Source organism: Etheostoma cragini, chromosome 1, assembly GCF_013103735.1.
Source record: "Etheostoma cragini isolate CJK2018 chromosome 1, CSU_Ecrag_1.0, whole genome shotgun sequence".
Taxonomy (NCBI): Eukaryota; Metazoa; Chordata; class Actinopteri; order Perciformes; family Percidae; genus Etheostoma; species Etheostoma cragini.
In genome coordinates this window covers 6382354-6407170 of record NC_048407.1, presented here as the reverse complement: position 1 = coordinate 6407170, position 24817 = coordinate 6382354, and the positions used below count along the sequence as shown (strand labels likewise).

Genomic DNA, 24817 nt, shown 5'->3' with positions numbered 1-24817 from the left:
CCTTTCATCATCTACTCACCCTGTGATGCTTCTGCTTTCATTGTTTACATTTTAGCTGACACTACAACTCCTGTTACTGCTTATACTTCAAATAATCTGTTTACAGTTTTTGCAGTTGAACTGGCACTTCAACTTCATCCACCTTGCATCAAATGACAAATTGTGTCAGCACTTTTATTTTATCGCTTTACTTCATCTTTTTTCCTCCTTCTTTTTTTTATCTATTTAGAACATCTGAAGAGAGGGATGAAACAGGGGAAAGAGAGAGGGGATGACATGCATCAAAGGGCCTCAGGACGGATTTGAATACCGGCCGCTGGCAAGGACTGAGACTAAAGGGTTCTCTACCAGGTGAGCTATAAGCTGCCCCCAACTTTTTTCTTTGCCTTAGGTTTAGGTAAAATTTTACTCTGGATCAACAGAATTATCCATTTCCAGGAGTATAGCCTGCGCCGGATGTCCCTCACCTTCTACTATCTGTGTTGCCGTTCTTAAACTCCGTTTGCTTCGGGAAAGCTACACTTTGAAAATGGCAAATGGACTTTGTTCTTTCAGGAAATGATTGAAAAGATTTACAGAGAGTTTAAATAAATGCAAACCAAATGTTTTTTTTCACCTATGTATGTATGAATGTAGGTGGTGTGCAGCCAGACCTTACTCCACAGGGCTGCGGAGATAGGTCTGGCAATCCAAGACAAGATACATTTTAACTTCCCTAATGCATTCAGCTTTCACTGCAATACAGAGACATTCCAAAAGCTCCAACAATTAAATACAATATTTTTCTTTGGCAAACATGTTTTCATTAAAAGATTTGGCTTTTGTAGATTACATGTGGTTTAGGATCATGTAATTTCAGAATGCTCTTATAGACTGACATCAGTTTCAAACAGTGGGTGTGTGCACTACCAGAGCAAACATTGTACCAGTACTATAAGTCAAGCTAAACCAATAGAGGCCTTTGATGACACTCCTCACTAATGATTAACATGACAGCATCATGGAAAAGTACCTAGAGTGTTCCTATTAGGATGAAACAAAACTTTCAGCCATGAAGTTTGAGTTAAAAAACTACAATGGTTCAATTTTGAATTTTATACTCAAATATACTTTAATACATTTGTATACAGACGTGTGACAAAAAAACTGGAAAATCCAACTTAAAGTGAATTGGCATTGTATTGTTCCACCAAAAACCTTTGTTTTTTTTTCTCCACTTGCAGTAGGTTCTAGGATGGAGGTGTCGCTAAATCTGTCTCTCAATTAATATCTCCATTCATCACTTTGGCCCAGAGCAAGAAGACACAATGGCCTGAGAGATGCAGAAAAGCATGCATAAAGACAAAAAAACTAGGAAGACAGTTTTCTTGGTCGTCTTTGGTAATATCACATTTGTTTATTTGGTTGTGTTTTCTAAATTTGCTATGTTGTTTCTTGAAATCTAAATCATCAATTGGAAACAGGGACAGTTATTTACAATTCCCAAGAAACAAGAGTACTTGAGTTCCTTTACCTGGGGTAAGGACTCCTTCCCTACCCTGAGTAGGCACTCCATCAGTTCTGAGAACCAGGGCCTCAGATTTAGAGGTGCTGATCTTCGATCCGGTCATACGCCTTCTCCAGATCCACAAAACACATGTAGACTAGATGGATCCTTGCGAGAATGAAGAGCTGGTTCATGATTCAACGACCAGCACAGAATCAACTTTGTTCCTCTTCAATCTAAGGTTTGACTACTGGCCAAACCCTTGTTTCCAGCACCTTGGAGTAGACTTTACCAGGGAGGCTGAGAAGTGTGATACCCCTGTAATTATCACACACTCTGGTCCCCCTTTTTTGAGGAGGGGAACCACCAACACAGTCTGCCACTTCTTGGCCACACGTCTTTGTTCCCGACAAAGCCTTTCCACTCCGGAGAGACCTCATGAGGCCATTCCTTGGGCGGAGGACAAAGGGGCTTTAACTACCGTCTCATACAGTGGAGGATGTACAAGCGTACTATTGAAGTCTATCCAGTAGTTGCAGAGAGGTGTGTGAAGGGTATCTACGTTACGTTCTCCATAAATTCCTGTGCAGGACAACCCAGAGAAAAGCAGTAAGAGGGAGCATCCAGGTTGGTGAAGTGAAGCCCAACAACTTAGCAATAGAGGCCATCAGGGTTAGGGAGACCTTCACACCTTTCTTCTGTGCAGAGGGAACCGATGATAAGACACTGTGTAGTACACAAGCAACATTGAGTACACATAACATTATGGAAAGGGTCCCTACAGAGTTTGACCTTTTTGAGTAAAATCCTTTTTGTTTAACAAGAAATAGCTTTGAAATCGGCATTGCATTGTATTTTTAATATACAATTCTTTCAGTGTGTATAAAGCCAGTATGTTTTCAAAAGTACATAGTTAAATTAAAGGTTTATTTCAACCAAACTAGAGTGGTAATTGTTGGAACAGTTTAACAAAAAAATGTGACCGCTATAGAGACTCTTTCCATAATTTGTCAGACACTTAAAGAAAAACAAATGCAATTGCCCAATAACATAAATTGCAGTTTGTTTTGCTGTTGCCAAACGTTGCAGTCTTGCTTACCGATTTTAAAGATTGTTGTCAACTGGACACAAAAATGCCAATAGAAATACATGCGTAAACAGTTCTTTGATTTATAAGCTATAACAATTGTACATAAGTTTTAAACTGGGAGGAAAACTAATGGGGAACGGTGCACACTGGTAGTTTTTGTTCTTTAAATGCAAATGTCCCACTTTCTGCTTTATAAAGGGTTATATGATTACATGTTGAGACAAAAACATGCATCAATAGCATTTTACATTTTAATTTATATAAAAAGGACGAACATAAAACCATTTGTAAATTGAAGATACATGATCATATAATCTTGATACTGACAAAATATCTATCTCACGACATAAAGTAGGGATCAAAAGGTTGTTACGTTTGTAGGTCAACAATATTTTAAAATAAAGACACACTGAGTGTGGTAGTAGCAGTCTATAGGGACTTGGCTTGGGAACTGGAGGGTCGCCGGTTCAAGTCCCTCTACCCAAAATCTGGACGGATAGCTCGAGAGGTGCCAGTTCATGTCCTTTTTTGTACCCTTGAGCAAGGCACCAAAACCCCAACTGCTAGGGGCGCCTGTATATGTGCATGTGTGTGTATTTCAGGGCTGTGTGTAACTATAACAAAAGCGGAGAAAAAGGTGATTTCCCCATATGGGATTAAAAAAAACAATGTCTTCTTAATGAAAGTTTACTTGGAAATAAAGTGCTGTAAATAAAGTGATGTGGCCGGTTGTTAGCCTTCTCACTCTCTGCACTTCTCTTCCTCAGCCTCAGTCTCCTTTTATTAAAAAGCAAAACCTCATGTTGTGTAAAACTACTCCAATTTATAAACATCAAAGTTTGAAAAGTCAATTCTACCAATGCAAAAGTTGGTAAAGTCAATATTTGTTAAACTTTTGAAATCATGAGACGGACAAAGACAAAAATCCAACATGATAGCTAATGGAGATAATATAAATATAGATTGGGCTTTGCTGACACCCTGTGGTAAGGCGAAAACATTAATTTAGTTTCAGGAATTTTCTAATATTCTTTGTCAATTTTTTTTGAAAAAAAATTGCTGTGAGAATAAATGTCTCAGACAAAACAACTATATACATACACAAATTTAAGGGAAAAACCTAAATGAAAAAAGTGGAGAAACATCAAATGCAGATACTTCTGAAGGCTCACTGAAGGGTTTGGCGAGTATGAAAATGATATGATATGTGATAGGATATCCCTCTGATGGGCATGGCTTTTTTCAATGATTAAGGCATGTACTTTAAATTTAAATAAGGTGCCAGTGTGCATAAAAAGCATCAAAGTAGAGCATGTTTATAAAAATGAATACATTAATGGTGAATGAAAAGAAAACAACCCTTCTGTCTCACTAAACCTCTGTTGAAAAAAGCTTCTTTCAAATCAATTCCTATTTGTAATACACAGTTGATGTAATCCAAAAAATTTGAAAGATTGATATACGGTTTATAAAATAATATATAAGAATATCCAATTATTATAATACTGTCCTGTTGAAAAAGATAGTCCTTGGAAAAACACTTCAAGTGATCATACTGACACTTACACCTCCCAAAAAAATAGTTTGTCAGATTGTTTCTTAAAAATATGTCATGTCACTCCTTTTACAAGCTGTCATACAGCCTTAAGATGGAGATGTCATTGCACTGGTCCAATTAATTAAGGGAACGCATAATACAGATATCCCTTGATCATTTATTTCCACATTTTTGTTGTATGACACTGCAAAAACTACAAAGAAAGTAAACGTCAAAGTGGCGCCAAAATGAATGGCAGTCAATGGACTGCTAACGGCGGGTCAGTGTTATGTAGCATTAAAAGGGCGCCATGGGAGTTACGCTTAGTGGAGGGAGGTTTACCCCCTTGATAAACTCTGGTCATTTGTCCTTCAAAAATGGCATTCATAATAAAGAAAAAAGATTTTTTTAGGTGAAATATTTAAGTACAATTTAAGATCAAACATCCCTTTTTATACTCTTATGTATTACTATTTATTGTTTATAATTAGTCAATGAATTCAAACACTAATCAAATTATCAAAAATATAGACTGAACATGAATTCCCAGTAACACAGTCCCTCTCAATACAATACAAATCAATACAATATTTGTATGAGGAAGCAAAGCATTCAGGTAAGGCCTTGGCTTGTCTCTCCTCTTTCATTAAGAATATCAACAGTTCTAGTTAGACATTGCCGGCTCTGCTCTTCATATTAACTACATGTCATTTTGAATAAATTTAGGTTAATTAAGCCACATTTAATGCTTTCACTCCTATTTATTTTCAACAGAGGCTGATTTTTATATTTATTTTTATCATTTTATGTCTTAAATTAAACATTTAATGTTTAACCCCTCTTATTTCATTTAAAACATGTTGTAATACTTCATTGTCTTTATTATTACACCCTTTATAGTATATTATACATTACACCATTGCTAGGCTCCATCTTCCATTTGTGTTGAAATGTTTTGTTCTTTTTCCTGCTCATTAAACTGCTTTTACTAAAACATTTTAGATTATGAGACCTTCATTTAAGTTAATTTTAATGCTTAAGAATAATGTTAAAAAACTAAGAGGAGGTAAGACCAAAACTTCTTCCTTCCCCTTTCGATCATGAAAAATAAATATTTGAGTTTCCCATTTGTTTTTGTTTTTATTGCTTATAAGCTTTACTTAGTGTTTTTTTTAACATGTTCAATAAATTCACTAAAAAAATAAAAATCTACTCCTTTCAACAACAGATGAGGCTCAGTACCTTGGCTACAATTTTTGCTTAGTCATTTCATAGGCTGGTTTGCATTAACTTTCAGAGGTCTGGGTGAGGGTGGATACTCTAAGCAGCATGTGATTGGCCCTACAGTGGGGGGCGGGCCTGTCCAAAGTTTCACATCTGGAAGTGCTTGCTGCTGCTCAGTCACTCAGTAAGGTTGAGTGGAATAACACTGCCAAAGACAAGATGTCCTTCATAAACGTAGATGCATCGTCTGATTTCTCCTTCCACAACCTCCCTTATGGAATATTCTCCACGCCTGATAATGTAAGTGCAGTTTGGTTATTTCTTCTGGGTTTGCAAACAGATAAAGTGCTGTCAGGTTATGCGCATTGAGGACTTCCTGTCAGGGTTTTTCAAAATAAGATATTTACCTAAATGTGGGCCCTATTAGGAAAAAGATGATCTCTAGTCACAGTCATAGCCTGCTGATGTGTACTGCGGGTTTGGAAGTATTTTGAAGTTTGTTTGGCAGCTGGGAGAGGATCCAGAGCCTTTTTACTCTCATCTCAAATACCACAGCCAGACTTTACCGACAGTTTTGCACTTTGTCCCAAAATTGAAAGTCTCTGGAACAAAATATTTAGAATTTTCTCCAATATTTTTAAAACCTCAATGGAGCCAGATCTTGGAATGCTTATTTTTGGGATTTTCTGGGGCATTTAATAAACAGATTGCCTCTCATCAACAATTTGTCTCTTTTGGACTAATATTGGCAAAAATCCTTATTCTTAAAGCTCTAGATGGTAGTTTCTCCCGCCCGCGTGAGGAATTCTAAATAATAAGAACAAAACTATTGGCGTGTCCACATGATACAAGCCTTTCGTGACCGCACGTGGATTTTAGAGTGTATTGACATACTGCACCTAGAACAGATTAGGTTTGTCTTGAATGAAAAACTGGAACTTTTATTTTGTACCTCAATCAACATACAAACTGAACATAAACACAAAAATCATAAATAGTGCCGGATGGACGGTTTAACAGTTAGATGGGAGTTATATCTACAATTTGTTTTACTTTCTTCTTTGCTCTGTAATTTACTTGTCAAGTAAATGTAAAAAGCAAAGCACTTACATATTGCACATAAATGTCAAGATTAATGCACGAATGCTTTCAATACATGTATTTGAAACAAATACCACAGCCAGTACAAATCTTGCAAGATGAGTAAAAAAGCTACACGCACACCACTTGCTTTGTCTCCATAGTGGTGCAAGGAATTAATTCCCCCAAAGATCCATTTCAAAAAGACTTTTAAATAAACCAATGCAGAGGTGATAAATGTGTGCAGGAATTTTCTCCCTTTTTGAAGAACAAATCCAGTCAAACAGCTTTAATAGAGTACAACAAATGAAGATGATTAAAACAATATAACATTGCATAACGGCAAATGCAAAAGTACTCTTTGTAAAAATGTCCAAGTATTAGCAGTTGTTAAAGGGGAAACTGCTCTACTTTAAATGATTCATGTTAGCTTGTGTGTTGTTGGACGAAACACTGAACACTTGAACAAACATTCATAGTGGAATTGTACTGTGGATCATCTGTAGTTATGTCAGAGTGTGTTTCATTTCCCCAGCCTAAATGTCGCATTGGTGTTGCCATTGGAGACCAGATACTGGACCTCAGTGTGATAAAGTCTTTGTTTCGAGGGCCTGAGATTTCCAAACATCAAAATGTGTTTGACCAGGTAAGTGTAAAAACTAATGGTATTCAGAGAAGAGGCACCTTAAAGGTGCTCTATGCAATGTCACACGTGTTTTAGGCTATAATATTTCTTGTCACATACAGCAAATATCTCCTCACTATCTGCTAGCTGCCTGTCCCCTGAACACACTGTGAAAAACATCTCCTCACTATCTGCTAGCTGCCTGTCCCCTGGACTCACTGTAAAAAACATCCCCTCACTATCTGCTAGCTGCCTGTCCCCTGGACACACTGTGAAAAACATCTCCTGACTATCTGCTAGCTGCCTGTCCCCTGAACACATTGTAAAAAGCATCTCCTCACTATCTGCTAGCTGCCTGTCCCCTGGACACACTGTAAAAAACATCTCCTCACTATCTGCTAAGTGCCTGTCCCCTGGACACACTGTAAAAAACATCTCCTCACTATCTGCTAGCTGCCTGTCCCCTGGACACACTGTGAAAAACATCTCCTCACTATCTGCTAGTTGCCTGTCCCCAGAACACGTTGTAAAAAAAATCTCCTCACTATCTGCTTGTTCCCAGAGCACACTGTAAAAAACATCTCCTCACTATCTGCTAGCTGCCTGTCCCCTGAACACACTGTAAAAAACATCTCCTCACTATCTGCTAGCTGTCTGTCCCAAGAACACATTGTAAAAAAAAATCTCCTCACTATCTGCTTGTTCCCAGAGAACACTGTAAAAAAACATCTCCTCACTATCTGCTAGCTGCCTGTCCCCAGAACACACTGTAAAAAACATCTCCTCACTATCTGCTTGTTCCCAGAGAACACTGTAAAAAAACATCTCCTCACTATCTGCTAGCTGTCTGTCCCCGGAACACACTGTAAAAAACGCAGTCTCTGTAGACAGCCCAGGGTCCCAACTCCACCACGAAGCATGCCCAGACAGTGTTCCATCATTCCAGCCAATAACTGACGAGAAGGATTGAGGGGGGGGCGGTTAGTGCGTGGAAGCACAGAAGGGAGGGGACGGGATGAGAAGGAAGGGAGGGGTGAGCTAGTCTCGTTTTGTTTGAAAATGCTTCCAACGTCAACATTGCTTAGATCACCTTTAAGGCAACATACCGTTTTACCTTAAAGGTGTCAGATATACTATGCAAAATTAAATTAGCAAACTAGTAGCTAGTATTGGAACAGTAAGTGCAATCATGGGGTATGTGACGGGGCATACAGTTAACAATTCCAATACCAATTCAAAATCGGATAAATGGAAGATATAGCCCTAACCCTAATATTTCGTCAGATGCACTTACACAGGATTTTTTTGGTTTCAGGGGTGCACAAAACTCAGCAATGCATAATACCACTTGTGTTAACACGCCTTTGCGTACTTGACCTATCTTCTCATCTAACACATGACATGTTGCTTGTCACTGCTACTGTCAGAGATGTCCAAAAAGCAACACACATTCAGCAGCTTCTTTGGCGTTTCGCCACCTACAAAGAAACACCAACTGGAACCAGAGCCAAAGAAAAGACCGAAACGTGGCTCCAAGGCTCCAAGCTGTGAAGTGGCTTGAAGCTAACAATGTGGTGTAAGATTTGATGCTCAAATCCACATCTAGCAGAGAAAACAGGTGCATTTTCTAAAAGCTCAAAGACTTTCAACTATCCTTTATTTGACAAACACAAAAAGAGCAAAGAGCACCCGAATATGGCACAAGCCATTGCTAATAAACAAGCTAGGAGAAATGTCCAGTTGGACCTGGACGCCGGAGATCTCCGCAGCAATTCAGCACACATCAGATAGTGGGGGACAGGAACTTGAGCGCAGAAACAAGTAAAACATCCAGTTTATTTTCAAAATAAAGAAGAACTTGCTCACGGTGGATCATATCTCCCTGCACTACACCTTCAACACAGCAATTTGCAGACCTGGTGGGTGTTGATGCACATCTGAGCACGGAGTTGACACTCAACGGAGGCGTTCCGCATCCTGTGGAATCTGGCCATGAGGATGTTCCTTTTCTGAAGCGGCTAGGAGTAAATGTCCAAGGTGCATATCATTCACGTGAAGGGGGCACACTGTTTGGCAAGTGGATTGTGCCACGGATAACCTGACTCTAACATGCGGATAGCCTACACTGTACATCTATCTATTGAATGACACCAAGTTGCAATCTGCTAAATTTTGGGGGCTGCTTTTCGATGGGTCTGAGGACATCACAAAAACTGTGCAGGAACTCGTTTACATTGTGTCTGTGTCCAGCAACGGAAAGTTCACCTCGGACTGTACTAGAATGATTAAATTGGGTGCTTACCAAACCGCGCATGCCTGAACAGACAGACTTGTGAGACTCGTCCAGGACACAGGCTTGGATGACTGGACAACAAAGTTGGTCGCTGTGTGCACAGAAGGGCTGATGTCAACCTAGGTATTTGCAACGGCGTTGTGCCAAAACTTTGGCAACTTGCTGTGGTAGGAGACCCTTGTGCACATTTTGAGCACCGCACACAGAATGGTGCAAAATCAGCTCATCACAACTTCCTTACTGTGAAACATTTAATTGCTCTGTGGTCAGCTGCTGCTTTTTTATTTTCAAAAAGGTGGATACAAAAAAAAACTGCTGTGCTGTGTGAAGAAAATGGGACCTCCTTAGTGAAACTGGGTCATAATATCAGATGGTCTGCATAGAGGCATGAAACACTGTTAAAAAATATCAGGACTATTGCCACCCATTAAAATGCAACTAGCTACAAGTGATAACAGTGACCTGCAGCATATCTGCAAACTGTGCACAGAGCGTTTTCAGTGTTTTCTGTCAAACGTTCATCTCACTGTTGGCAACATTCTGAAGACCGCATCCATTAGGTTTCAGAATGAACCATTGCAGAATGTAAGAGAATGTAAAGATGAACTCATGGTGGCCATTGAACAGTTCACACTTCTGCCTGATGGTGAGGGGACACACTGTTTCTAATGCTGAGGCAGACAGAGACAATACAAACTGCCTTAGGGGTTAATTGCAGTGTTTGATATGACTCCCTCAAGTCATGTAATGATTTCTTAGTATCTAATCCTTCAACATGGCCTCAGGAAATGCAAGAAGCTTGTGAGAGGAGATTCTCACATCTCAACATAATAAAAACCAAGTACAAATCCCATCTGTCACATGCCCGTCTCTCAGCCCTAATGCACATTCACCTGTCCAAGCAGACCATAGAGACATTTGACCCAAAGCAAGCTGTTGACCAGTGCTTGGAGACAGCTAATCGGAGAATCAGTCAAGGACGGGGAGGTGCATCTGCAGCATCTGAATCATCTTCAATGCAGTAAGCTGAAGCAGAGGACAGTGGGGGCAACACTAAAGAGGACATTGGGGGCGACACTGAAGAGGACAGTGGGGGCGACAATGAGGAGGACAGTGATGGGCAACACTGAAGAGGACAGTGGTGGCAACACTGAGGAAGACAGTGGTGGGCCACACTGAAGAGGACAGTGGTGGGTGACACTGAAGAGGACAGTGGTGGCGACACTGAGCAGAACAGTTTGGGCAACACTGAGGAGGACAGTGGTGGCGACATTAAAGAAGAAACTGAGGAAGACTGCACTTATTAAAACCCCATCTCCTGGTACTCACTTGACTAGCTCACTGATAAAGTTATGTGCACCCCTGGTTAAATTTCATGCTTCGATCTCATTTCAGCTCACAGGAATTAGACAAATAATACCAATGAATCAACCCAGTTTGGACACCTCATCTAGTGTAATGTTTCCTTTTGCAAAACAATATATTGTTGTATATTATCAACACATGGCTTGTGGTATAGCCTTTTACTTATGTTGTGTGTTTACATTTTGCAACAGCTGATTATAGGAAGGGCTGCTTCATGTGTCACATTAGAATTGTTATTTGTGTCTCCCTACAAGCCCACGTTGAATGATTTCATGGCTCTTGGTTATGATGCCTGGAGGGAAGCCAGGAGGACCTTGCAGGGCTTGCTGTCAGCCAATGAGAGCACACTGAGAGATGATTTCAGCCTTCGGAGCAGGTTAGTCTGTCCATGCAGAAGTCACCATGGTACCAAGGCTTACATAGTCCTCATCAGGCTACTGCTTTGTGTGGTTATGTTATGGTGTGAAAATACAATCCAAAAACTATTTAAATTAAATCATAGGCTAAAATGTAAGTTTTCAGTTCGGACGTCTAAATGTTTCTTTTTCAGAAACAATGCCAATTCTGACAAGAATAAAGTATGTTTAATAATTCAGGGTATGTTTAATCATATTTTGGTTTGTAAATATTCTGGTTTATAGATGCTTAATATCTGCTCAAGATATAATCTTCTTCTCGCCAAATATCAGCTGTTATCAGCTTCACCCCCCTTTGGAAAGAATAAGTGGTTAATAGGAAGGGTTGGGATTGCTATTCAAAGACTTTGCTACCCTTTGGTCTTAAAAATATAAATATTCCTGCCATCATATTTTTTCTAGTGTAGTCTATAGAAAATGATGGAAATGAATAAAAAGGTTGCATCTTTTTTGTCTCATTCAAAGTAAAGGCTGTCTCTGCTGCAGGAAGACTGCAGATAGTCTAACTGTGTGAAATAATAATGCCACCATCTATCTGGCTAAAAGTTATATTTAAGAATTACTGCACACTGACAGTGTGCCGAGGACTACATACTATAGTATAGCTAAGGTTATTGAAATACAAATTTCAAGGTCTTTAGAGTGTTTTAACTCTTGTGTTGTCTTTACTTTTGAGACACTCTCGTATCCCTCGGGTCAAATTGACTCGTGACTTATTTGGGGTTTTAAAAACAATTCTGAAATAAAATGTTACTTCATAATCTATTAACAAATTGTCTTTATCTCAATTTCAAACACTTGAGATAACGTATATGTTTAGGGAATGTAATCAGTCTCTACTAGAACACAATTAAAAATGGAAGTGTGATTCTTTTTTGTCATAAGGTTATAATTTATGTTAGAAATCCACTATGAAAAATAAAAAAGTTGTCATGTCCAGGATAATTTTCTGAAATGAGTCAGAAATACATGAAATATGGTAAGGGCATTGATCTTCAGGTTTAAAAAATGTACAAAAAATTTGAAATGGGTCATTTTGACCAAATATAATACAGGTGTTACACAGAGTGGAAACATGGTTGTTCAAAAAACATTTCTTCCATGCTTGACTGATCTATGAAAATGTCTCTTGTTTCTATTCCTTTCCTGTCAGTAATCTTTAAAGGCAGTTTTGTATTTTATAATGTCCTCTGAACCACACAAAGTAAATACTTTCGACAAAGTCATTTGAAATGCTTTTGAAATGTTCATGAAAATAATTTCTTTTAGAGTGGGAGCCCAGCCTTGTATTGTAAATCTTCAAAAGGTCCTTCTCTGTTTGCTGACTGATTCTTGGTCCTTGGGTTGAGACATTTTTTCTTTTGTCTTTTTGTCCTTGTCTCTGTAGAGCATTTGTCCCCCAGAGTTCAGCCATCATGCACCTTCCTGCAAACATTGGTGAGCCTCTCCTTTAGGATATCACAGGTGTTGCCTTCAGCAGACCACAGAGTGGCATCCACTGAGAGATTTCCTCCTTGGAATCTTCTCTTACATTGATATGACATCACACATCCTAAATAATGCAGTTGTTCCAGTCTTGTCTGTTTGTAGCTAAGTTTCCATTCACTTGTCAATCAAACTATCTGAAGTTCGGTAAAAAAACAACTCATGCGAACAAAGCTGGGGAAAGTGTGTTTCCATCCAATGGCTTTAAAACCTGTGCATAATGACGTCACACGCTTAAAATAGCATTCACATATATATACAGTGCATGGATTTGAGACACATTAGCACCAGGGTGCACTGTTTAACAACATACTTCCTTTTTAGACTTAAATAATAGAAGAAGAGCACAGGCAATAGATTCAGTCTGCTCCTCTTATGAACTGTTTTATCTGTTTTTCACAGGCGATTACACCGACTTCTACTCGTCCAAAGATCACGCCACCAATGTTGGCATCATGTTCCGGGGGAAGGAGAATGCTCTGATGCCAAACTGGTACACTGTCAATCAATCCAGCAGTATACTTACAGATGTCAGAACATGTTGAGGCCAATATTGAGAAACTGTGATATGTTAAGAGTCACTACAAGGTCTCTCTAATTGATTTGGGCCCCAGAACATCAGTGTGCATATAACATTAGGACCACTTGGCTTTTTAGGATTGTGATCCACTAATCTGGATCAACTTCAGGATAATTGCCTCACATCCTGCATTGCTTAATGTTTTTGCTCGATGTCCCTTGCCTTCTGTTTTTCAAACTAAGTTCAATTCTGAAAAAATCACAAACAATCAACTATGAGCTAGCAAGAGACACGCTAAAAACATCAAGTTTTGCCGAAAATTTGGATCATGCTACAAGGCAGGCCTGCGTGGTTCTTTCGGTGAATGATTGTCAAGATTTGCAAAGAAAATGTTTACGGCATTTACCTTTTTGGGACCGATTGGTGGGATTACTGTGAACGAAGTCAACACGGTCCCATACTGGTAAGCGCAAATAACGGTTAACCATGTATCAAGCTAATTTAAAGGCTCACTTTACTGTAGTGTGTGAATAGTTAACTTCATTTAATATTGGATGTGGCGTTCCTCCAAAAAATTCCTTCCCGAGACCAGAGCTACTGTTGCTTAGCGCCTCCCAAGTCTCCACAGCGCTGCGGAGGAAGGTCTGGCTAGTCCACACAGCATTCTGGATTGTGAGGAAACTCACAGGAAATGTGAGCGGCAGTAAGAGCTGCATGGAGCCCCGGTGCCGCTGCAAAATAGCCTTGGGAAGGAATTGGTTTTGGTGAAAAATCTGTACGTTCAAAAAATGTTTTAGTTGTCCAACTGAAAACTCCCATTGGACAGATAGTCTAGATTTACTCTGCAGAGATCTGTGGTTAACCATAGTCTTCATAAATCCACCTTTGTTTAAAATGCCAACATAAAGAAAGCGGAAGGTAACAGAAATCCGGGTAAAATGAGGGATATCTGGCGGAATTTTGAGCAGCGCTGCAATACAATGCTGATTTGTCAACAGCGTACAATCTGCAGCGTGAAATCTAGAAGGCATGAAACAAAGGCTGCAGCGTAATCAGTTTCAGCATTTTTATTTTGGCCAGTTAAGTCAAGGGAAATTACAATGGTTATAATGAACATCACATTACGTTGCAAAGGTGCATGATGACCGCGCGCAAAGAAAACATAGACATGAAACCAGTCATTTTCTGGCTTGCACACCTCATGTCTGAAACACCATGGTGTCGAAATTTCCATTTCCAATCACTCTCAGCGCTCATTGCTGGGCAGTACTCAGACATCTTTACATGCTTATGCTTAGAGTGTAAGTGAAGCGGAAAGCTTTACAAATTACCATACGGTATGTGTGCTCTAATTAAAACATTAATACTGTTGCAAGACAAACATTGCTGTTCAGTGAAATCCCATTCCTATTTAATCAACACAATTGTAAACCGACAATGATCAAGGCACCGGGGCCCACATACAAACTGATCTTTATTTTCTTTCTGTGGTTGGTTTCTTGTTTCGAACATTCTGTGTTTTCTGTAGGTTGAGGCTTCCAGTTGGATACCATGGTAGAGCATCATCAGTGGTTGTTTCTGGGACCCCCATCCGTCGCCCCTCCGGCCAGATGAGACCTGATCAGAGTAAGATCCTTACATTCACCAGTGTTGGCCTCTATTATTCATAACATTTTAATAGGAAGAACTTTGGTACAACTAGGGTTGGCTTAAAAAAAAAAAATTCTCCAATTAATATCCATCATTGAGTCACCCTGAAGAAGGCCTGTGTGCCGCAACGCGTGTTTTACCTTTTGCTATGCCCCATCAATAAAGGCTATTTCAAATTTTCTGCAACAAGAAAGTCTTCATACTTCATATTAGTTTGAGTGATCTAGTATTTATTAAGAAATCCCGGAACGGAGGACTTAATATTTTAATATGTTTGTATAATGTTGTGTATACTGTATAATATCTGTGGGCTGCAAAAGTTCTCTGAGAATCTCTTTTATATCCAAGCTAAATTGGTATAGTAACTGTAATTTCCCTAACCTAATAATATTGAATCGTAATTGTAATCGAACCAGGATCTTACATAGGAGTTGAATTTATTTGGGAAATCATTGGTGATACCCAGCCCTAGTGACAACACATCCTTAAGACTATTGATTACATCCTTGCTAACCCTAAAAGAGCATTACCGCATTTCATTCCTGTAACATTGTTAGACTTACAAAATCCTGGTGCCTACATTATCCACAATGTAAGTCAACTGCCAACGGTCCAGATGGAGATGATTGTGTGTTGTGTTGTCTTCTCGTTGACCATGAAACTTACGGGTTTCAATTTATTACCATTTCTTTTTGGAATTCCTGGTCAATAAACCTCATTTATATGAAAGTATACCTCATTTTCGAGTTAAAAAAGCTGAAATTATGATTTATTTTGACACACATTTACGATTAGTGGATAATCACAGGTTGTTCAAGTTTAGTCAGGATATTGTTTAGAAACCATTTCATTGTGATTTCAAATGCTGTAAAATTTAACAAAACGCCCAATATTCTCTGAAAGTAGTGATCTGATCCTTAATTTTACTTGTGAAGAGTAGTGGATGGATTAATCCATGTTGTTTTTTTTCACCAAAATGTCTGATGTAGAAACTTTCTAAATGGGTCCAATTTCACCCAAAGACAACAGGAGGGTTACGTTTGGCTAATGTATATAGCTTGAAGCTGAGATGAGGAGAGGTTAGTGTTATATAGTGTCACATAGTAAATGATAGTATAGAAAGTTTTGTAAGCTCACTTCTTTCTCCACAAAACCAGATTTCTTACATTTTCGAAGTGACTTTTTGTCTTTAGCTTCAACCATTGCCTCTGGTGACGTCACTTGAGGCAATTTATCAAATTTCATGCAGCTCCATCTGGAGCCACACAGCTGCCTACAGCTGATGATAACCATGTTTGCCTTCTCCTTTCTCCTAGCAAAACCTCCAGTGTTTGGCCCATCTAAACAGTTGGACATTGAGCTGGAGATGGTGATTACAGTATTTAATCTAATCACTTGTGTGTTTGTAATGTTTAAATAGATGTGGAAATTACTTGATTTAAAAAAAATCTGAGTTGCCTGGGTAAAAGTCCAGAGTTGCTTTTCTCTGTTGCCTTTTGTCTGTCTGTGAGATATTCAATATTGCACAATACCAGTAGTTCACTGCTGTTTTTCTTCTCTACTCTGATTAGGCCTTCTTTGTTGGAGGAGGGAATCAGCTCGGGGAGCCTATTCCCATCAAGAAAGCCCATGAACACATCTTTGGCATGGTACTCATGAATGACTGGAGCGGTAAGATCCTCTGTACAATACATTACACCAACATCATGCTTGTGTGCTTCTAGATCAGACCTGGGCATTGTACGGCCTACAGGCCACATCCGACCCATTAGGTGGCCCTAACCGGCTTGCATGAGGTCAATGGGAAGTTAACAATCAAACGTAAATAAGTGTACATCATGCATGGTATACAACTGCATTGCTTTTATTTTTTGAAGACAATTTTTTGTTGTTGCTTTACTTTTTGGGAACTTATGCAGTTTCTTCTTCTTCTTCTTTGGTTGCAAGTTGCAATTAAAAATAAGTAGAAGAACAACTGCAATGTTTCGGAGAGAGCCGCGAACTGAGCTCACGAGACGTTAGCATGGACTCAAATGAGCTGTTATCCCTCCAACATCTCAGCTCATGGAAAAGAAAGAAAAGTCGATACAGAGCGCCAAGTTTTTAACCAAACAAACTTCTAAGTATTTATTTACTGAAGTTAAACGTAAAGCCGTGTGTATAGTTTGTGGAGAACACATCGCTTGCTTAAAGGATTATAATTTTAATTGCCACTACTACTAGTGGTACCACTAAACATGCAGAGAAAAACAATGGTTTGACTGGTGCAGCGCAGGAACACACATGTGAAGCTTTGCTAGTTAAACTGTAAAAGCAACAAGGCTTTTTTACCAAGAGTTGCAAATCCAGGGATGCAGCAGGCAAGACAAAAACAGTAAGCCATTTTCTGAAGAGGAATTTATTATAGAGTGTTTGGTGGACTCTGCTGCTCTAATATGCCCAGAGGAAGAAGAGGCGTTTGAGAATGTGCCGCTTTCTAGGCAAACCGAAACGAGCAGGATTAAGGACATCATGGGAAACGTTGAGACTCAGCTGCAAAGCAAAACAGATCCAGTTTTCTCCTTGGTTCTGGACGAAAACTGATGTCCGCGATATAGGGATGTCATGATACACTCATCTCACAATTTCATGCAATTCACAATTTTAAGTTCATGATACTGTTTTCTCAGGATTTCTTTAACAGAATAAGCTGCAGACAAAGGAAAACTGAAAAATATTCCTTAATATTTATATAAAATGGGATCCTCTTATCAAAAGTGCAACTGAAATTGTATTTTATCTTAAATAAATATAATCAATCAATATAACTGAATGAATAGAAAAAAATTCTTTAAATAAATAAGCTCAGAAAACCTAGTGACTTCTAAAGTCAAACAAGTGAAATCAAAGGTAGATGATGCCCTAGGCCATTTAAACGATTCGGTTGTAATCTTTATAACATTTATATCTATTTATAACCGGTTCATGATGCATCGTTCCATCCCTGCCCAGGAAATATAATAAAACTCTCCAAAATGTCCTGGAAAGCAGACATTTAACAGGCAGGACTGATGTTCATATCAGTAAAGTGAGTCTGTTCTGTTACTGTGATGATGCTGATGGTGTGCTGCCAATTCAGCGCCTCTAACTTGCAGTGACATTTCACTTAGAAGCACACGTATGTATATTATTTATATTATGTTATACATGTTGATGCCACTTTAGCTTTTGTCTGATGGGAATTATTTCAGATTAAATGGCAGAGTCAGTCATCATGACAATAATGGGTATGTGTCATATTGATTCAGCTGGAAATGTCAGGAGAGAACAGCATGGTGCCTGTGCTCCCTGATATCCTGCCTTATTTATACTGTAGCCTGCCAAACAGTTCCTTCCATCTTTGCCAGCAGAAGGAAATCAAAACCAGCATTGCAAGAAAAAGTATTATTATATCCGAAGAATTTTAATTTGCAGGACCAGATTTTAATTACATTACATTTCCTTGTTCATCTAGCACTACGTCTTTAAATTCTATCCTTTGAATCTTCACGGTAATAGAAAATGTTAAAGAGGTTACACATTGTAATGTAATGTTCTTTGTTGAATTCAGAATGGTTCAAGTTCAAGAACCATAACCTGGCTACTTCTTCAGTAATATGTGTGTTTATTCTCAGCCAGGGACATCCAGGCGTGGGAGTATGTTCCCCTTGGTCCTTTCCTGGGGAAGAACTTCGGGACGACCATCTCACCCTGGGTCATCCCAATGGAGGCACTGTTACCCTTTGCAGAGCCCAACTCCATTCAGGTTAACACAGGGGTCACAGCTCACACTAGGAAAGAAAAGTGTCAAATAGTCACCCCAATTCCAAATCACTGAGTACAATTCTGTATTGAGTCACCAGACCATGATCTAAAACCACTTTGAGTAGCTCCCTGTCAAACTTATTGCAGGTGTTCACTTTGTGTTTTCAGAACCAGCTAAAAGACTTACATTTGAGACCTTTGTAATAGCTAGTACATCCCACTTACTCTGGTGCCACCTATAGGACAAAGATTTCCTTTTTTGTCTCACTATTAACTTCAGGGCTTTTCAAACTGGACCCTTTTCGCCATGTTTTATGTCTAAGTGACTGATGGGAACAACACTCTTAGAAATTGGTCCAGTATTAAGCAAGAAGCAAGCTACAATGTGCTGTAAGTTATTTGGAAATTTTATTTGGCAAAGGATTTGACTCTTTAACAAAAAGATCCATCTCTGTAGGGATCCTTTCCATAATGTCAGACACTTAGAATAATAATCGGAGCCTATCAGCGATAAAAACAGCACTTTTAGTGGACGCTCTTTGAAGGTGAGCATGCGTCCTATGGGGTTACATCGCTGCCGGGTTTGTGGCTTCCGGTTACAGCGGTCTCCCTCCCAATACCAGACCAGTTTCATCATTTTTGTTCGTCAAAAAAAATATTTATACTTTATTAATCCTGCAAGGGGAAATTACAATTTACGCTCATTCACTTAGACCCAAATGCATGGGAAAATAGAGCTCAAGTTGAAAAAAAAAATTAAATTACCCTTTAAGAATAGTTGTTTCTCCCTCAATTTTAGTTTGGGTGTGTGTGGACATTAAGAGGCTCCTCCCCATCTCATTTCTGTTGATTTTATTTCTCTCTCCTTTCTGCAGGATCCAGAGCCCCTACCCTATCTGCAACACCCTGATGCTTTCACTTTCAACATTAACCTGTTTGTGTCACTCAAAGGTACTGTAGTTTACACAAAGTTACTATAACCAATCAAGTGTAATGTTTTTGCTGTGTAGTAATTAGGGGTGGGGGGGACAATCGATACACACACGGCAAGTATAGATTTATTTTATAATTTGCACAAGAATTTAACTTCCTAAAAAATTGAAAGTAAGCTAAACAAGCAGTGAAATGCATATGTCTAGATAAAACATCTGTTTTCTTTTGGGGACATACTGTAATTTGCAAATTACAGTATGTCCCCAAAAGACATCCTGGAAATGTACTACCGTTGATCCAGACTAGGGGGTACTGTCATATGTTATGACAGTAGGGGTACTGTCATATGTTATAAAGTGAATGTCTGTTTCAATATAAGTGACTTTTGCTCTTAAAGGAAAGGGCATGGCAGAGGCAGCAACCATCACCAGGTCCAACTTTAAGGTATCCCAATAACACTAAAGACGCTAAATTAAGTCTGTTGTAAATAACACAGCATGTAGGGAGTTTTTTGGTAATGTACAGGTCAGTCACACAGTGTTTAGAATTGTGCCATCATCTGATTTGAACTTTGTAATAAAGGTCTTCAAGTTTCTGTCCATTTTTGACAGTGGAAATTTGACCTTATTTGGGGCGCTCTGGTAGCTAACATACCAAGTCTCAGTCCTTACCCGGGATTGACCGGGACCCGGCCCTTTGCTGCATATCGTCCCCCCTCTGTCTTCCCCCTAACCTGTCTAAAGCTGTCCAATCAATTAAAAGGAAAAAAATAATCTTTTTTTATTTACAAAAACAACACACAATACACACAATTTCCAACATTAACATACCCCCCCTCGTCATCACTGCCCACCCAGACAAAAATCAAGAAAAAATATCCCAGTAACTAGAATATTTAAGACCACACAACAACATAGACACATTAAAAACCAAGTAAACATATGTATAAATGACAACACCTTAAGCCCATCATACACATCTATCCCCAGCACAAAGCTTCTTTGGAGCTCCCCAGAAAATTCAGGTATTTTCCCAATTTTATAGTGTAGCCATCCAATCTCGCAAATCTGGCACCGTCCAAGCCAGATATAAATTTTTATGTCAGTCATAATGACATAATGTGCTAAACTGTTAATGTGTAAAGTATGAATGATTGTAGTGGAGTAAAAAGTTCATTATTTCCCTCTAAAATGTAGAAGTAGAAAGGGGCATTCAAAAAGAAAAGACTCAAGTAAATATACCTCAACGATTTGAGCTTAAGTACAGTACTCGAGTAAATGTACTAAGTTAAAGTCCACCACTGTATTCTACCGTGTTTAACTCTCCCTCTGTCTCTCTAGTACATGTACTGGACCATGAAGCAGCAGCTCGCCCATCACACAGTCAACGGTTGCAACGTCAGACCGGGAGACCTGCTGGCTTCTGGTACCATCAGTGGACCTGTGAGTGTCTGCATGTACAGTACAGTATGCTCAGTATCTGTGAATGGGAATATATGTTCAATTTAACGTGGTACAGGACAGCTCTGAGGGCCCTATGGTTAGGTCTGGCCTCACAGGTGTAATATATCAAAACTGTCCAGTGCAACCTACCCCAAAAACGCATTATAATTTCCTTTACATAAATAAAGACATTTGAACCGTAAACTGATGCAGAAAAGGCGCTAACTGTTGCAGAAAAATTCCCTACAATGCAGAAAAATTCAAAGGTGTTTGATATGTTCAAAATTTAAATTTGCTCAAAACTGGAGACTTTATTTTCGCATTGCTAGGGGCACATTTAATCTCATAACGGTGTGGACCATTTCGCAAGGGTATCCTGGTTCAACGACATGTTCTTCAGAACGGTGTGAGACGGCGTGCAGCAGGCATTGAGTTATGTTTTTTTTATTGGTTGGTGGCTGTGTCCCTGCATTATTGGCTGTGTCACAGGTGATACCCAATCAGCAGAGATGTGTATGTAAACCCGTGGTAATAAAAAGGCGCAGCGCTTCCGCAAACAGGGTGTTCAATGTACCCGTGTTGCTAGGTTTTGTTGGGGCTGTACACGGCCCAGATCAAAGTTAGGTTTGGTTACACAACAGATACATTCAGGATAGAAGAGTGGAAGGTGAGGAATGTCACACAATAATCCTGGAAATTTTCTTCTGGTGGTCCAGACTAAGTCTGGCCTGACATTTCATGCTTATAATGTTTCAAATGCTTAATAGTTTAATATATTGTCGTCTCTGTCTTTAAACCTCTGTGTGGTTTTTCATTCTCCTGTAATGCGCCTTGTGTCCTCTGGTATTAAACTTGACACCCCACGCATCTGACTTGGTGACACAAAAGAATAAATTAACCTTTACTTCAATGAAATATTTGACTGATTTAGAAAATGATCTTATTAAATATGATACGTTACAATATAACTTTATTGTTAGCCAGGGCTGAAATTCTTTTTGCATTACTGGTTATCTCAAATAAAAAGAGGACATAGACATACATACGCAAGATAGATAACGTCAGAGGACATCCATGAAACATTACCACAAGTAGCATAAACACCCAAGTAAGGAAACAAGGCATACATGTACATATAACAACAGAAAACAACACATACACACGGTACAATGTACACTATATTTGAAGTGTACAGTGGTTATACTGTGTGTACTGTATCTCAACAGGATCCAGATAGTTTGGGCTCCATGCTGGAGCTGTCATGGAGGGGATCTAAGAACATCGATCTGGGAGGAGGAGAAACCAGAACCTTCCTGAAGGATGGCGATGAAGTCACCATCACAGGTTAGACTTAGCCTTCAGTACATGTTGTAATTGGTTTGGTTAAAATAATGTGTTTTTTTAATCTAGATGAAAATAGGTTAAAGATGAGATGTGAAAGCATACTGAAATGTAACTACTGAGCTGAGATTTGTGTCAAAAGTGCCACATTATACATTATGCAACACTTCCTGTGGATAAGTGCCACCTAGCACTGCTTGGTTCTTAAGTTTAGCATACAGCCTCAGTGGAGCACGGGGAACTACCGAGCTGAGTTTTATTACCAAGACACGCAACGCTTCTTGTTTTGACTGCAACCTACAGGAAACTGTTCCTCGACAAAGTATTAGACATAAATTTAAATCTTAAGGTCCCATGTTGTGAAAAAGAATTAATGCGACAAAGACTCGGTGTGTAAAGTAAAAGCTGTGAAAATGAGATCTTTGACATAATAGATCATGTTAATTATGATGTCCACAATCACATGTGTATAATTGGTAATGTCCTATCTTTTCCTCTGTCTAGGTTACTGCCAAGGAGATGGATACAGGGTGGGCTTTGGACCCTGCAGGGGAACCATTCTCCCTGCCCTGCAGCACTAAAACACGCTTACTGTTATTTAGGTGGGAATCCTTTTGTGGAGCATAAATACCGGAAGACACACACGTACACGCCTACAGTATCTCACCCTGCTTTGACATTCACTGGAGACGACTACAACCAAAACCACACACTATTCCTCTCTCTCTCTCTTTCACATACACTCTCACACACACACACTTTCTCTTAAAATCACATGGTTCCGGCTTTACTTAAGTGATGAACTTTTCTTAGATTTCAACATAGTCTCAGTTCTCTGTAGAGTTGTACATTGACAGTGAAATATTCTGCAGTATTATCCAGTCACAGTGTTACTGCTATACCAAGATCAGTGTTATGATGTTTTATATGTGTTGGCTCCTGATTTCTGATGAAAATCCTCCAAATTCATATTCAGTGTCTGTCTTTCGATTTTCTGTCAACCGACTGGGCCCGTCAGATGGCTGTGGTCTAACACAGCTGCATTCAGAATTTCTTTCTGAAATTACTTACTTGTTTTGTGACATATTTGTTAATAATTTAAAGTATAAGCCTGATAATATTCTAATAATTTCATTTAAAAAAATCCTGTGCAGACACAAACCAACAATGAATTGATCCTACTAACAAGTATCCAAAGCTTGATTTTTCATAATCCTCAATGCCATGGAGCTCCATTGTTCAGTGAGCCACACTGTTGCACTGTGTGAGATTTTCCTTCATTACCATGAATACATACACCGTTTATTTTAAATTAATTCCACATTCATAATAATGCTGCCACGAATTCTCGCTAGAGCAGTGGTTGTTAAACCTTTTTTCAATAATGTACTCCGTTTTCAATTTTTTTTTTCTCTTATCACAGATTGTACCTGTGGTGTAGCTGTAACGGATTGGAAGTCTGTTAATTTTAAGTTATTTTAGATTTGGATTCCCAGCCACACCAGCACTGAGAGAAGGACACAAGTATAAATATGTAGAAATAGTATTATTATAGTATTTATTACTTTCCGTTTGAAACAAACGTGACAATCCCCTCGTCTTAAAAGGAGACACCGATTTAAACATGTGGATAGTCCAATTTTCTGCAGTAGGGATAAAGAATACCAAATTCCAGTCCAGCCTGGAGTCAACTCCTTGTTTCCCTTGGCGCCAGCACGGGAAATCTGCTTATCAGGGCTTTCTAGTACTCCGACCGGGACGTCCAATGCCAGGGATTCCGTGGGATCTGCTCCGCCACTGGCAGTGGAGAACAGAATACTAAAATAAATGGGCTTTGTAGCCCGGCAACTTAAAAACGGTCTCCGGTGTCTAGCTGGACAGCTTTCCCTTCCTGTGCTTTATGTAAAATCCTCAACAAATACTCCTGGCACAACTGCTCCACCGTCGCCCCCTGGCTCTGGCACTTCAATAGAAATGGACAACAACCAGTCTATATCCTCAGTCTTCCGCTTCTGGGATTGCCCCGTCGCCGCCAGAATTTCTGCAATGTGTCCTCATGTCGGCCGGATTTCCATTGCCTAACAATTCCTTTGTGTTGAGGACTATGGTTAACTGTTCCTCAGATCTCTGCAGGGTAAATCCAGACAGCTAGCTAGACTATCTGTCCAATCTGAGTTTTCTTTTGCACGACTAAAACAAGTTCCTTCCAGAGGCTATATTTGCAGTGGCAATGGGGCTGCGTCCTTCTAGACCTTCCTAGCCAGACATTCCTCCTTTAACCCTTGTGTTCTTAGCGTAGCCTTTACCTGCCCACTCTATTCAGAAAAGCTCATCTTACCTGAGTCACCATTAAACCTTGGGTTCCATGGGAACCCCATAAACCAAGGCATCATCATTGCATTTATCACAAGCTGATTATGTGGAACATTTTATAGCCTGGCCTCAGTTCCTTGCGATATACCTCAACCTGGACCTTCAGGTTGGCCTTCATTTCCATCTGCCATTCTGCACCGTGTGGTGTGAAAGGGAATCCTGCCAACAGCACCA

At 39.4% G+C, this 24817-nt stretch overlaps 1 protein-coding gene across 1 annotated transcript; it reads left to right on the top strand.

The window, feature by feature from the left end:
• Positions 1-5448: 5448 nt before the first annotated feature.
• On the top strand, positions 5449-23233 carry fah (fumarylacetoacetate hydrolase (fumarylacetoacetase)). Its single transcript, XM_034876626.1, has 14 exons — positions 5449-5637; positions 6953-7063; positions 10955-11076; positions 12504-12553; positions 13004-13094; positions 14650-14747; positions 16088-16140; positions 16343-16442; positions 18425-18555; positions 19430-19505; positions 19885-19931; positions 20828-20929; positions 22156-22273; positions 22775-23233. Exons 1-14 carry the CDS (start codon positions 5557-5559, stop codon positions 22849-22851), a joined length of 1257 nt encoding a protein of 418 aa, XP_034732517.1. The 5' UTR covers positions 5449-5556; the 3' UTR covers positions 22852-23233.
• The last annotated feature ends 1584 nt before the right edge of the window (positions 23234-24817 follow it).